This window comes from Eleutherodactylus coqui, chromosome 1 (genome assembly GCF_035609145.1).
Source record: "Eleutherodactylus coqui strain aEleCoq1 chromosome 1, aEleCoq1.hap1, whole genome shotgun sequence".
Taxonomy (NCBI): domain Eukaryota; kingdom Metazoa; phylum Chordata; class Amphibia; order Anura; family Eleutherodactylidae; genus Eleutherodactylus; species Eleutherodactylus coqui.
The window spans coordinates 153,757,188-153,772,307 of record NC_089837.1 but is presented as its reverse complement, the minus strand read 5'-3'; the positions used below and the strand labels follow the sequence as shown (position 1 = coordinate 153,772,307).

At 42.4% G+C, this 15,120-nt stretch overlaps 1 protein-coding gene across 1 annotated transcript in view; it reads right to left on the bottom strand.

Annotated features, from left to right (window-relative positions):
• The window catches only part of LOC136630232 (probable cation-transporting ATPase 13A4), a 201,618-nt gene that overhangs the window by 50,316 nt on the left and 136,182 nt on the right, over positions 1–15,120 (bottom strand). Inside the window, exons 13-18 of the mRNA XM_066605486.1 lie at positions 14,496–14,557; positions 13,977–14,127; positions 10,303–10,389; positions 8,344–8,500; positions 5,745–5,862; positions 1,533–1,657 (exon numbers count right to left, since the gene is read on the bottom strand). Coding sequence (XP_066461583.1) covers positions 1,533–1,657; positions 5,745–5,862; positions 8,344–8,500; positions 10,303–10,389; positions 13,977–14,127; positions 14,496–14,557 — 700 coding nt within the window. The remainder of the gene's footprint in view (positions 1–1,532; positions 1,658–5,744; positions 5,863–8,343; positions 8,501–10,302; positions 10,390–13,976; positions 14,128–14,495; positions 14,558–15,120) is intronic.

Here is a 15,120-nt window from a genome sequence, read left to right as displayed (position 1 = left end):
CTCTCTGCAATGGGAGGAGGCGGGACGAGGCAGGAGCTCCCCCTCCCTGCCCATTGTCAGCAGCCAGCAAAGGGAGAGGGTGGGGCAGGGTGGGAGCTTAGCAACTAGCCTTGCCTCCCTCCATTGCAAACAGCCAGCAATGGGCAGAGAGGAGGAGAGAAAGGGGAGGGAGTTTAGCAGTTATGCTGCTAAACTCCCTACCCCCTACCTTCTCCGCCAGCTGTCATTGGCTCCTATAGGAGTCTATGGTAAGGGCCGTATTCCGGACGGGAAAGATAGTTCCAGGACTATGTTTCCTGCCCGTCATAAAAGTGCATGCCGCTATATTGGCCGGACGGCACTTTCATGCTGCAGGAATACGCATATTTGTGATCTGATGCTTTGGAATCCAATGCATTGGTGGTAGCGTATATCGGCCGCCTAGAAAAACGGCAGCCAATATACGCTTGTAGGAATAAAGTTTAAGGCTGCAATAAAGGGTAAAATAGCCCTTCCGTTGTGTGTTCATGCACTGCCATCACATTGTGGCTTAATGCAATTACCTGACTTTCATCTATGTAGGGTTAGAGCTCCTGATTGCTGCATACAGAAAGACCTATTTATACATAACGATTATCGCTCAAAATTTGTTCAAACAACTGAAAATGACCGAACGTTACATATAAATTGTGCACTTTGTTTGAACGATGATTTTAAGGTAAACTTAAAATCCATTTTTCATCTACTGAGAGGTAAAGCAAACACATTTATGTCTCAATAGACCACACGCCGTTATCTCCATGGGAGTCAGCAGATGATATTGTAATCTGCCATCAGCCGCATGCTATGCGCACAGCTGGGCAGGTAATTAATTACACACTGGGCTCTGGAAATAGCTCCTCGAGGCCCCTTTACATGCAATTTAAGATGATAAAGTGTTAATGGCCATTACCACTTTATGCAAATAGATTCCAAAATCTTTAAATCTTTCAGTCATTTGAAAGATTATCTAGATTATATAGAGTGCAATGAGAGCTAACAGACTTATAAATACAGTGATCAGGACCAGTTTGCAGTCCCCCTGTATATGCAACAAGGCAGACAATGATCGTTACCTCCTGTTTGGGACGTAGGCCACTTTCACACATGGACACGGCAAAGCAATGCAATTTTACTTTTGTTTTTGGCTGCAGACTTCTGTGGCCAACAGCATCCTTCAGCGAACTCCATTATTGTGAAGGGTCATGAGGTGCACTAAACGGCTAAAAACACAGCAGACACTCGAAAATCATGGCACTGGATGGCACTTTTGAACGCATGTCTGCAAGGCTTCATTGACATCAAAACGACACAGTAATCACAGTAAAAAGTGCCTGTCTGAGAGCAGCCTTAGGAAGAAGAATTGATCCACAGCACAGATAGCTGTGGTGTAAAGGGAAAGGCTTCACACTGGATAACATGCATGAGGATTTAATAGCACAGAGGTAGGGAATTTTTCTTAAAATCTAGTTTTTTAAATGAATAATAAATAAAAGACAAGTAGCAAAACATACCTGTTACCATTACAACCCTGATATTGGCTTCTATGAGTTCCTGTAGTGCTGAATTGGTTTCTGGTTTAAGTCGATTTTCCAGGACCAATAAGCCCAAAAACATGAGGTCAATCTCCACTACTTCCCTTTTAATATAAAAAGGCTTTCATTAATGAAGCAGTGACGCTGTTTTCTTTAGAGTCATTATTAGAGATGGACGAGCGCGCTCGGATAAGGCAGTTACTCAAGCGAGCATCGCTCTTCTGGTGTAACTGCATTCTCGTCCAAGCAGGCTCGGAAAGGGGGAGGGGAGCGGGAAGGAGCGGAGGGGAGAGTGAGAGAGATCTCTCTCCCCCGCCGCCCCCTTCCCCCATAGTGCACATAAAAATGAGGATTGACACCCCAAAATGGATACCCCTGTTTCTCCCGTGTTCAGAAATATACCCATTGTGGCCCTAATCTTATGTCTGGATACACAACAGGGCCCAAAACGAAAGAGGTAGTCAGTGTCTTTCAGAACATAAATTTTGCTTGAGGGCCCTTTATGCCCCATAGCACACTTGTAGAGCTCTTGAGCATCCAAAACCATAGAGAACCCCCACACGTGACCCCATTTTGAAAACTAGACCCCTTAACAAATTTATCTAGGGGTGTATTGCCCATTTTGACGCCACAGTTTTTGAATTAATTCAAGCAAAGCAAAAGGAAAAATTGTGATTTTCGTTATTTGGCAATTCTGTCATTTTAAAAACAGCTTTTTTTGTATAGCACACACATATAAATGAAGACGTTCACCCCAAAATGGATACCCCTGTTTGTCCCGTGTTCAGAACCATACCTCTTGTGGCCCTAATCTACTTAAAGGACACATGGCTAGGCCTATAACAGAAGGAGCACCGTTGGATTTCAGGGTACAACGGAATAAATTCCAGGCCCCATTGCCCACTTGTAGAGCCATTGAGCGTCCAAAACGATAAAGAACCCCCACAAATGACCCTATTTTAAAAACTAGACCCCTTAACAAATTCATCTAGGGGTGTACTGCGTATTTTGACCCCACAGTATTTGAATGAATCTAAGCAAAGCAGAAGGAAAAAAATTACGATTTTCATTTTTTTGGTAATTTTGTCAATTTAAAAATTTTTTTTTTGTACGGTGTACATAGAAATGAAGACATTCACCCCAAAATGGATCCCCCCATTTGTCCCGTGTTCAGAAACATTCCTGTTGTGGCCCTAATCTACTTATAGGACAGATGGCAAGGCCTGTAATGGAGGGAACACCTGTTGGATTTCAGGGCACAACTGAATAAATTCCAGGCCTCATTGCTCACTTGTACGGAATAAAAATTGACACGTTAAAAAAAAATTCCTCCCCCCCCCCTCTGCGTCCTTTTTTGGCGTTCCCCAGATCTTAGATAAAAGTAATCTAAGTAATGTGAACTGTGTGGCATTTCCGAAGACAGGGGTAATTATGAAGGCTGGTTGGGATGGGTACATGGGGCAATAAAACCCCCTCCTCTCATGCTTTTTGGGGGGTATTTCGTGACCTCAGCGGCAGGGATGGGGTGTAAAAAGTGGCGCTCTGTGAGTCTTCGCAAGCTTGCCTAGGTGCGGTGGTCACACACAGAAGGCGCTCAACAAGCTGCTCCGGGAACTGCATGAAGGCGAGCGTTCCCAGGGCTTCTTGTAAATTATGTATTACAGGTAGCGATCTGAATAATGCTGAGCTCACACGGCCATATGTGGAATCCACGGATCCCAACTGTGAGCCTGGTTGTAACCCTGCATACGGCCGCGTAATGTACTGCACATAACTGCCTACTCACACAGGCAGTCATGCGCAGTACACTTTTTTTTTTTCTTTGTATTTCCAGCACCGTCGCTTAGCGATGACACAGGTACCTGCAGCGTATGTGCTGCGGGTATATCCATGACCATGGAGCACAATGTGCTCTATTTTGCGTATATCCGCATTAAAATAGAACCTGCTGCGCTCTCTTTTCTGCGAGTGGATTACGCAATTCCGATTCACTAATGTGAGTAGAATTGTGTAATCCAATGCGATTGATCTGCGTTTTACCGCCGATCAGACACACACGGAATCCTTAATTCCTATCCGGTCATGTGAGACTGGCCTAAGGTAGATCGCTACCTTTTTTATCACCGGCGACCGCTCAACAAGGTCACTGCTCCAGGCTCTTGGCGACCATTGGTCGCTGGGAGCAAGGAGATTTGAAATTTCCTGGGCTCCCCACCTGTGCATGGGTTTTGCCGGTGGTCGCATATGCAGAATCTTGGAAATTTCAGGGAGGAAGATCGCGTCAGGGTGCAAGTACGGAGGCCACCTGTAAAAAGTTTCATCAACTCCCACCGATCGCATCGGTGAGGAGAGATGAAGCTTCACCTTTTTTTACTTTTACGTGATCGCCATTATCCATTGGATAACGGCGAACATGTGATCAGGAACTGCTCAATGTACCCCCCACCCCCGTGGATTCTCCAGGCTCTGTTTTTGTAGCCAGGAGCAGGGAGATTTTAAATTACTCTGGCAATCCATGGCTTTTGCACATGCGTCTGCCACTTTGGCGACGGCCGCGTGCGCAGAAGCTGGGGTGAGGTCCGCGGATAAATCCAGGAGCCTTAGGTATGTCTTTTCATCCTCCCTCATGGATATGATCTGTGGTGGGAGGTGAAATGTAAGCTTTTTTAACTTTCTTTAAAACTTTTTTTACACTCTTTTTTTTTTTACTTTAAATGATCACTGTTAACCATGGGATAACAGGGATCATCTCTCCAGTGACATCCCTCTGCTCCTGGCTACACATGGCAGCCAGGAGCAGAGGGATTTTGAATTTTTCCGGGGCTCGAGACCCTCTGTGCACGTGCCCGATGATTGACATCGGGCGTGCATGCGCAGAGGGGGACCTTGGGTCCCGGAAGACCAGGACATCGTGGAGGACCCAAGGTGAGTATTTTCACCTCCCCTCATGGATTGGATCCATGAGGGGAGGTGCAACTTGCACTTTAACTTTTTTTTACTTTTTCGCGATTGCCGCTATCCACTGGATAGCGCCGATCGCGGGCCCGGAGACCGGTCACCGCGGTCCCCAGTGACATCTCCTGGTTCCCGGCTACGTTCAGGAGCCGGGAGCCAGGAGATTTTGAATGTGCCGGGGCTGCCGGCCTTCTGCGCATGCGCGTGAGGGCATACCTGTGGTGCGCATGCGCAGAAGAGCAACGACGGGTCCCGGAGGACCAGTGCACCGCGGGACACCTCCAACAAGGTGGGTGAGTACTTTTAGCTGCCCTGATGGATCTGATCCATCAGGGCAGCTGAATATGTAACTATTTAAAAACTTTTTTTCACTTTATTGTGATCAGCGCTATCCATTGGATAGCGCCGATCGCATTGCCGGAGGGGACTGCCTGCTGCACAGGATGACAGCTCCATCTTGTCAGCTACCTGCGGGCACCGACAGCATGGAGCTGTCACATCCTAAGCTAAGAGGGCATTAATCCAAAGAGAATGTATGTTTATACATCCTCTAGGATTAAAGCCCACTTAGTGAGGACGTAAAAAGGCAATGGGGCCGTCACTAAGGGGTTAATGATTAATGGATGATTTCCATTATAACACGCATAGAGTTAATTTTTCACTACAAATAAGGCTACTCTCACGCATGCATTCACAAAAATAAAGTGTTTGAAACAGATTTTGCACAACATTTTCAAATGCATTCTACAGCATTTGAATGCAGCCTATCACTGTTATGAGTGATGGGCTGCATTAAAAAGTGCTAAAATGCACGAAAGTAGAGCAGACAATGCTAGAAAATCCAAATGCTAGTCTGCAAGGCTCCATTCAAATCAATGAGAGCATTTTACAGCATTTAGCATGGTGCTTGAAACGCCATGGTAAACGCTGTAAAAAGTGGGTTGTGTGAGAGTGCCCCAAACCACCAAGGATGAAAATAACAATTATGTAACTGCTACATATATGCCACAAAGGAGCATCAGAAAGAGGTGAGAAGAACACATGGTAATACTAGTACTAATTTTAACACTTTGTATAAGGTTATCCAGCCTTACAAAGTAATTTTTCTTATTACTTAGTTTGTCAGGAAATACCATATATCAAAATAGATTAATTCCTAGTTGCCCCAAAGAGATCTAAATTCATTTTAGCTTGTAAATAACTAAAAAGATATCTAAATTCAACAATTGTTGTTACCTGTCAATGTCAGAAAACTTTGGTAGACCTTTTTCTTGCAGTGACCGATATGCTAGCCCAATTACTCGGAAGCCTTGTACTGTGTAGTAATCAAGTTCTTTGCAGAAGCTGTTTGGGACTTTTAGGAAATGAAAAAAAATATTCAACATCAAAATTATTTGTAGCCATGAAGACTGTAGTAAAATACTCTACTGGTTGACAGCAGTTCAATGACTTTAGGAAGGAACCTACATTTTTTTAGATTTCTTAAAACCCTTGACAGACTTTACATACATTATTTTACTTTGTGTGATTCAACCATAAATATTCATTCCAAATACAGACAAAAAAAGCTGCCCAAGGGGTATGGCTTGGTGTGCTGGAGAAAGGAAGTCCTTAGTGTGAGGCCTCAGCCAAACGGAGGGATCAACTGCACCAGAAAAAGCATCCCAGGAGCTTACAGAGGCACCTAACAGCTCCTCAGCCAATTTTGGCACTATTCCAAGACCATTCTAACACTGAAAACCTGTTACCTGGTGATTCCTGGCACAGGGAGTCGGTGCCATCTGTGCTCCTAGCCCGGACATCCATTCTGCCTGAAAGAAATGGATGCCGCTCTAGTTCCTCAGCACTTGCTCTCCATCCCACTATTCACATGCTGAAAGAGAAGTAATGGCAGATTTGCATAGAGGAGCCTCTTCTGTAAACTGCTTAGATGAAGTTGCCTCTAGCTCTAAATAGCAGGCCTCGGCAGGTAAACAGGCCCAGCTTCCTGCAGTAGACTGATAGTCCCCCTCCCTTCAGCATTTAAGGACAGACACCATTTCAGAGTTCCCAAATGTGGAATTTCAACCTTACAGCCTCCCCCAACAAATCCACAACCCCTTTCAAAAGGATCACTTACTTCACTCTGGAGGGAAGAAGACATTACAAAGAAATCTTTGAGTAAACCCTCACATGAGATGAAGGCCGCCTTTTCGATAGCAAAGTTTTCATCTGCAAAGGACATTTCCTCTAAATCAAACTCCTCTTTAGTAGACATTCATAGCATCATCGCCAATCGACCACTACATCCCCAAACAAGTAGCAGCTATTACAGTTAGACCTTTTGCAGCTGCCCTCTCCCTCCTCCCCAATTCTGGCTGCTAACAACAATATTCAAGTTAGGGGTCTCCCTGACCACTTTTCCACTTTAATGGGTATCTTCCATGTGCTCCTGGGTATTCCTATGTACTCCCACAATGAAATTGAAAGGGCTCATAGAGCTCTGCGAACCAAAACCCCAGATTCTGCGTCCCTGTGACTTGCCATATTCACTAGTATGAACAAGTAGATTATGTAGAAGACCAGGGTGTTGAGGGATAGGTTCTAGTTTTTATAAAAAATAATCTTGGGTGCGTAAAGTGTATTGAATAACTTTTATTATTTTTTTGCTGGGGAACAATGGGAAAATAAGAAATGTCACCATTCTTTCTTGCGTGCTTGCTGCATGGTGACAATCCCCATGTACTATCTTGGCGTGTATGTGTATAATTACAAGCGCCAAGATGCATGAAGCGATCTCTTTTGCGCACGCATTTCTCGCATTGCGGGTGAGAGGCACAATTGAAGCACACTAAACCCTGTGAGTATAGTACACGTTAGCATACGCACGTGTTAGAGCTATTAAAATTTGATCGATTTATCATTCAGCAGAGGTACTATAGTAACATAGTATGTAAGGCCGAATGAAGACAATGGCCATCTAGTTCAGCCTGTTCAACTTCCTTGTTGATCCAGAGGAAGGCTATGATAAATCTAGAGCATTTTAAGGTGCTTTCACACCGGCTGTAGGGTTTCCGATTTGCTGCTCCATTTGGGAAACAGGTAGGGAAAATCCCGGTGGCTGAACAGTTCCATCTCTGGAAGCTGGCCAGCTTTTGGAAGAAAGGAAAGGCGCTGCATGTGTGACTACCCACTAGTGTTTTTTTTCTGCTGCGAATTTGCTCCTATTTTTTCTTCCAATTGTCAATGGGACTTTCTAATGTTAAAAACGCAAAGTTGCGTTGCATCGCGATGCGTCGCGTTGCGTCATGGTTTTAATATTAGGAAGTCCGATTGAGAATTGGAAGAAAAAATAGGAGCAAATTCACAGCAGAAAAAAAACGCTAGTGGGTAGTCCCCCTTAGTCTAATTTTGCAAAGTTTAACTTTAAGGGCTTCTTCATACTGGATAGGGCGATATCGGGCTATGATTCATGACCTGATATTGCGCTTGCCACCATATAAAAAGCCACATGAATGCAAGGTGTTATCATGTGCTTTCAATAGGGCTGATGCTGCTGCTATCGCCTCAAATGAAAACAGTGGACAATATTGCAAAAAAAAAAAGACATGCTGCGATTTTTTTCAGGAAAACATCGCTAATGTGAATGAACCCATTAAAAAAATGGGGTTTATATTTGTGCAAGATATGTGGGTCTAGCAACACACAAATCTCGCTAGATTTTCTCGTCAGTATGAAGGCTCCCTTAGACAGAATTAGTAAATAAGCCCCCATATATTAAAGTTCAACAGAATAGGTGCACAGTATATACAGAATTTTCATGATTCTAGCCCTGCTTTATTAGTTTTATAGTTACCTGTTTCTGGTTTGCAAAAGCGAACAACCATTTCAGGTGCCCCCTTCATGAACAGTGTCATGTTACTCTCTCCAATAACCCGGGTAATCACAGACATGCGTTGTAAACTGGAGGCGAAGGGGAACTGGTGCAGAATAAGGATTCCTTCCACTGGTGCCTACTTTGTACATTTAGAAGAATTAGTGATTAATGTGAGAAAAATAGATTCAGTACGTAAAATTTGGACGCTAATTCTTTTGTGCATAGAATTGAATAATGGAGTTGGGACCAATTAGCTTTTACTATTTATGACATAATCAATGCTCGTGCCAAATTTTCCGTTTCTGTCATAAATAGGAAAAGCTAATGGGTCCCAACTCGATTATTCAATTCTATGCGCAAAAGAATTAGTGTCCAAATTTTACGTGCGGAATGTAATTTTCTCACTTTCCGGTGTCATAGAAACGGGAAATTTGGCACGAGCATTGATTATGTTATAAACAGGAAAAGCTAATGGGTCCCAACTCCATTATTCAATTCTATGCGCAAAAGAATTAGCGTCCAAATTTTACGTACATAATCTAAATCTCTCACTTCCCAATGTCATAGAAACATAAAATTTGGCACGAGCATTGATTGTGTCATAAATATGAAAATTTAATGGGTCCAAACTCGATTATTCAATTCTAAGCGCAAAAGAATTAGTGTCCAAATTTTATGTACGTAATCTAATTCTCTCACTTCCGGATGTCATTTTATATAAAGGAAACGTCGCATGGTTGCCTCCACGTGGTGTTTCCTGGGTAACGCAGAGAACTATACAAAATGGTGAACATATGTTTTTCCTCAGTATCTCTAAAGTAACCACGACTTCATTAGATTTTCCGTGTGAACACCAGATAAACACCAGTACCAAATTAACTCGGGCGAAGCCGGGTATATCAGCTAGTCTATATATATATATATATATATAAAGACGAAAGCCCTCACTGACTCATTCACTGACTGACTCACTGACTGACTGACTCGCCAAAAGTTCTCCAACTTCCCGATGTCGTAGAAACATGAAATTTGCCATAAGCATAGATTATCTCCAAAATAGGAAAAGTAATTGGGTCCCAACTCGACTATTCAATTCTAGCGCAAAAGAATTGTCGTCGAAATTTTGCGTACAGAATCTAAATCTCTCACTTCCCAATGTCATAGAAACTTAAAATTTGGCACGCGCATTGATTATTTCATAAATAGGAAAAGTTAATGGGTCCCAACTCGATTATTCAATTCTATGCGCAAAAGAATTAGCGTCCAAATTTTACGTACGGAATCTAATTCTCTCACTTCCTGATGTCATTTTACATAAAGGAAGCATCGCATGGTTACCTCCCCGTGGTGTTTACTGGGCAATGCAGAGAACTATGCAAAATGGTGAACATATGTTTTTCCGGTATCTCTAAAAGTTACCACGACTTCATAAGATTTTCTGTGTGAACACCAGATAAACATCAGTACCAAATTAACTCGGGCGAAAACGGGTATCTCAGCTAGTAGTGCATTAAATGTCGCAAAAATACAGAAATGTTTTCTGTTAACTTTTTTGTGAAAAAACATTGTATTAAAATATATTTAATATTTTCTCAATGCCGGTTTGATATGTAGACAAAATTAAGTAATTTTAGGCTATGGCCGTCCATCGGTAGTTCTCCCATGTTGGTTACATCATGGAAGAATTGCAGGGTGGTTAATATTATTTACTATTATTTGGCCGATCATCTTGCAATGTAATCAAGAACTATTGTTGACGCTATGAATATAAGCATAATATGGGTCTAGTTAGTTATTATGTAAATCGTTTGCTATACAGTAGATGCATTAGCATGTTACTATGATACATTCGAAGTGAATATCAACTGCTGCACAAACGAATAGATTAGAGCCACCTTCTGCACCTATGCTAGCAATAGCAAAATACAGTGGACTTGCCTTTGCAGCACTGGGTCCAGGCTTTACCATTGTGCAGCTATTTAATGGACCATCTTCTTTGATTTGTGTTGTATAATCTTCAAGTTCCTGTTCCAAATAGCAAATTTAGATTCTGGTGAAAACAGTATACAAGCCTAAAATTTTTTCATGCAGCCATTCTGTAAGTGGCTTCAGAGTTATCAGTTGATCTGCTAAGCTTTTTATGCCACCCTGCAAGCAGCAACATGCATTATGATTAGAGATGAGCGAGCATACTCGCTAAGGCAAATTAGTCGAGCGAGTATTGCCATTTTCGAGTAAATGCCTGCTTGTCTCAAAAGATTCGGGGGTCGCCAGGGGTGAGCGGTGAGTTGTGGGAGTGAGCATGGGGTTAGGAGAGAGAGATCTCCCCCCCCCCCCGTTCCTCCCCGCTCTCCCCCTATCGGCCCCTGAATATTTTGAGACGAGCGGGCATGTACTCGAAATTGGCAATACTTGCTTGAGTAATTTGCCTTAGCGAGTACGCTCACTCATCTCTAAATATGATACAAATGTCCATTGGACCCTCACAAACAATTTTATAAACTGACAGGAGCTTGCAAATTATTAAACAGTAAACGCATTAACAGACTGTTACCTACAACTCCCAGCATGCATAGCGCTTGTTTACCGGCCAGCACTGTAGCTCCGCCCCCAGCTCACAGGTCCTACAACTTACTAGCTCCAACCTTCCTCTCATACGGAGTGCCAGAGAAAGCCTGCTGAAACCGAAAGAACTCTGAACTACAGATGAGCAATACAACACAGTGCTTCTGCTCATATCCTTCCATCATGCTCTCCTTTAACAGGATGTTGGGGGCTATAGACAGGGGAGGAAGTAGCAAATACAGACAAGATTTCAGAAGAAGTAGAGATATTTTTCAGGTTTTTGTCAAATTGATAGCAGTAGCTAGACCAGGTACAGTGAACCTATTACCTATTAATGTGTGACTGCCAATTATGAGAAGTCTATAGCAAAGATAACACACAGGCCTGGTGATCCCCTAACACCAATTTAGGGACCATAAAACTTTCACATCGCAAATCAGTGGACTAAGTGTTTACTCCTCCACTCATCCTGTTCTGGCATTGTTTTAAGTGCAAATTAATCACACCATGTCTGTGCCTTTTTATATGTATGTGTGTATGCAAATATCTTTAGCTCTATTGCCTGAGGAAGAACCCTAAAAGTATGCCTAAAAGCTCACTGTAACATCATGTATTTTTGTTAGCTATTAAAATGTATCATATCTTGTTATTTGTATAGCACCAACTTATTACACAATGCTTTCAGGTAATTTTTATTTATTACCCCCACCAAGCTGGGTGCTCATTTTACCGACCTTGGAAGGATGGAAGGCTGGGTCAACCTTGAGCCGGCTACCTGAACCATTATGGGGTTTGAACTTGCAACTTTCAGTTTGTGAGCAAGAGCTTACAATATGCGCCACACGTATCATATCTACAAGATTACTTGGTTTTTCTTGCAGAGAACAATCACAAAATGACTTATTGTGATGTACATACAATTTTAAAATGTTAGTCTGTGCCCGGAATACCCCTTAAGTGACACAGGAGATCTTTTATTTCTGGGTTTATTTTAAAAACTGTGATGACATAAAGCTCCTACCTAAATTCTGGATTTTTTTACATCTACTTCTGTGACTACACCGACTCCCACCATAGGATTTCTCCACTGCACTGCTTGATTTGTAATATGAGTCATGTATATTTAATTTGATTAGCTAAATGTCAGTCTTTTGAATGTTCATTCTGAACCCCCCTATACATGTGGACTTAGGCCTTAGTCACACGGGCGTTTTTTCACGCGATTTGCGGATCACATGACGGATGCGCATCCGCAAATCGCGTGACCGGTGCGCGCAAATCGCCCGCAAATCGCCCGAAAATCTGCTCCTAGCCGCGTTTCATTAGAAACGGGCCGGAGCTGTCCAGCGCATTGCATTCAATGGAGACGGCAATAGGGACGGCTCCATTTAAAGCAATGCGCTGCGGGCGAGCCCGGGATGAATTGTCGGGAAGGGCTTAAATATGTAAGCCCTTCCCTGCAATTCATCCTAAAATGTGTAAAAATAAAAAATATATATATACTCACCTTCTCCCGGCAGCCGGAGCTCCGCGCGGCCGTCCTGCAGTGGGTGTGAAGGGGGTGTGAGTCAGACCTGCCCCCTGATTGGCTCAGCGCTGAGCCAATCAGAGGCATGTCTCACTCACACCCATTCATGAATTCATGAATGGATGTGAGTCAGACCTGCCCCTGATTGGCTCAGCGCTGAGAGGCAGCAGTCACTCACCCATTCATGAATTCATGAATGGGTGTGTGAGTGAAACCTGCCTCAGATTGGTCAGGGCTGTGACCAATCAGAGGCAGATCATTCAGCAGGCGGGGATTTTAAAGCCCCGCCGGCTGAATAGTGCCGAGAAGCAGTTCAGGAGAACTGACAGCGGCCGCGGCTGGACTCCGGCTGCAGCGGAAAGGTGAGTATACAATTTGTTTTTATTTTAACACATTTTAGGATGAATTGCAGGGAAGGGCTTATATATTTAAGCCCTTCCTGACAATTCACCCCGCGCACGCCGGCAGCCCATTGCTTTCAATGGAGCGGCTGTATTGCCGGCTCCTTTGAATTCAATGGGCAAACATCGTTCTTCTCTGTCACAGCTGTTACAGCTGTGGCAGAGAAGAATGATTTGTCTTCTATATGTTCTCAATGGGGTCGGCGCTGCTGCCGCCGGCCCCATTGAGCGCATATAGAGAAGAGAACAGGAATCGCAGATCGCAGATAGGTGCGATCTGCGATTTCTGTTCTATAATTTATCGGACGAGTGCATAAAAAGCACTCATGTGTCTGATACCATTGCAAAGCAATGGTTTTATAAAATCGCCAGACGCATGCGCATGCGCAAATCGCGGCTAAAAACGCCCGTCTGACTAAGGCCTCACAGGTTTTGTACAGTTTTGCAAACAATTTGCTCTAATACATCTAAAATAAAAATGAAAGCATCTTTGCAAATAGCAAACCTATTGTTTTATGGTAGCTCTCCTATCTGCTCCTCAACCTGCTAACAAACAGCTACTGAGAACAAAGGTACTTTGGATTGAAACAAGTAGCACCTAACTGCAGGATCAGAACACAGAGTTTGCTTGCAGTCTGTAACCAATGAGTTATGTAGTTTTTCTTATAATCTGTGAATCCAAAAAAAGCTATTTGTAAAGTTGCTCCATTTTATTTTAGGTGCATTTGGCCTACAAGAAATGTTAGAAAAAGTGTCCATAACCTTTAAAAGTGGGAAAAAGATAAGTCATATCCAGTTAATTCTGGTTAACGATGTTGTATGACCAACTATACTGTATTGTGCAACCACCCTTACATTTTGTTGAAAGTTAGTATGATATACTGTACAACGCAGGGTCTGTTTTGCACTATTATACATGAAATATTCTATAACTGCTCAGGATTTTTATTAGAAAATCATCGCCATATTGATCTGCACTAATGACAGGAATATGTCACTGCTGTAACTATCCAGATAACTTAAAGAATAAGTAAAATAAATAGGCATATGTCATAGCATAATGTTATTATAACCTTTTGAAAGGTCAACATAAAAATAGTTTTTAAGATGTAACTTACCCAATCTGTACCATCAAACATCTTCAAGTCCATTGGATCTCCCTGTAATTGTCCATCCAGTCTGATAAGTGAGTGGCAACTTGCCATTGCTTGAAGTAATGGGGACCAGCATAGAGTATTAGAAGAAGTGAAAAGTATCATATCCTGAAAACTAAAAATATATGTTGGTGCATATAACATTATTGAACTACAAATCTTATAATATAAACCTAAATTTCCAATTTTCCACAATAGAAGAAAATATGTGGGAGGCTTAAAAAAGTAGTTAACATTGCTTTTGTATTACAATAACTTGAACCAAGGCCAGCAGACACCAGGGGTGAGGTCAAAGATATTCAGAGTAGGGGGTTCCCTAAGACCCCATTGAGGAAAGAAGGTCCTATTTATAGATTTTAAAAAAAATAACAATGGAATGTTCTGGAATGAACTATTTTGCCAATCATTGCCTTGCCACCAATTGCGCTTTTATTGTCCATGGCAGGCACAAACTTTACAATTACTTTACTCTCAAAAACTTACCAGCTTTTTTCACAAGGAAGAACACCATACAAATCCAAGATGTCTTCTGTTAAAGTGCCAGTCTATGTAGAGATAGAACAATACATTTTATAATGTGGATTTACACAGTAACATTGTATGTAAGGCTGAAAAACAACACATATGCCCATCCAGTTCAGCCTTTTACCCCCCAAAGTTGGTCCAGAGGAAGGTAAAAAAAAACATGAGGTTAAAGCCAATTTTTCTCATTTAAGGGCAAAAATACTTCTTGGCTTCAAAATCTGGCATTCAGAATAATCTCTGGATCAATAATCCTTCTAAAGTAATCGATGACTATAAGATGTAATATTGTTGCACTCAAGATCGGTATCCAGACCCAGTGAGTTCACCATCCCCACATCAAGCAAAGAGTTCTATAGTATCATTGCTTACAGTAAAGAACCCCCTTCTATGACTGTGTAGAAACTTTCTTCCCTCTAGACGTAGAAGATGCCCCCTTGTTACAGTCGCAGTCCTGGGTATAAACAGATGGGAGAGATCTTTGTATTATCCCCTAAATTAAATAATCCCAATTTTGATAACCTCTCCAGGTATTGTAGTCCACCCATTCAGTTTATTACCTTAGTTGCCTGCCTTTGTACCTGTG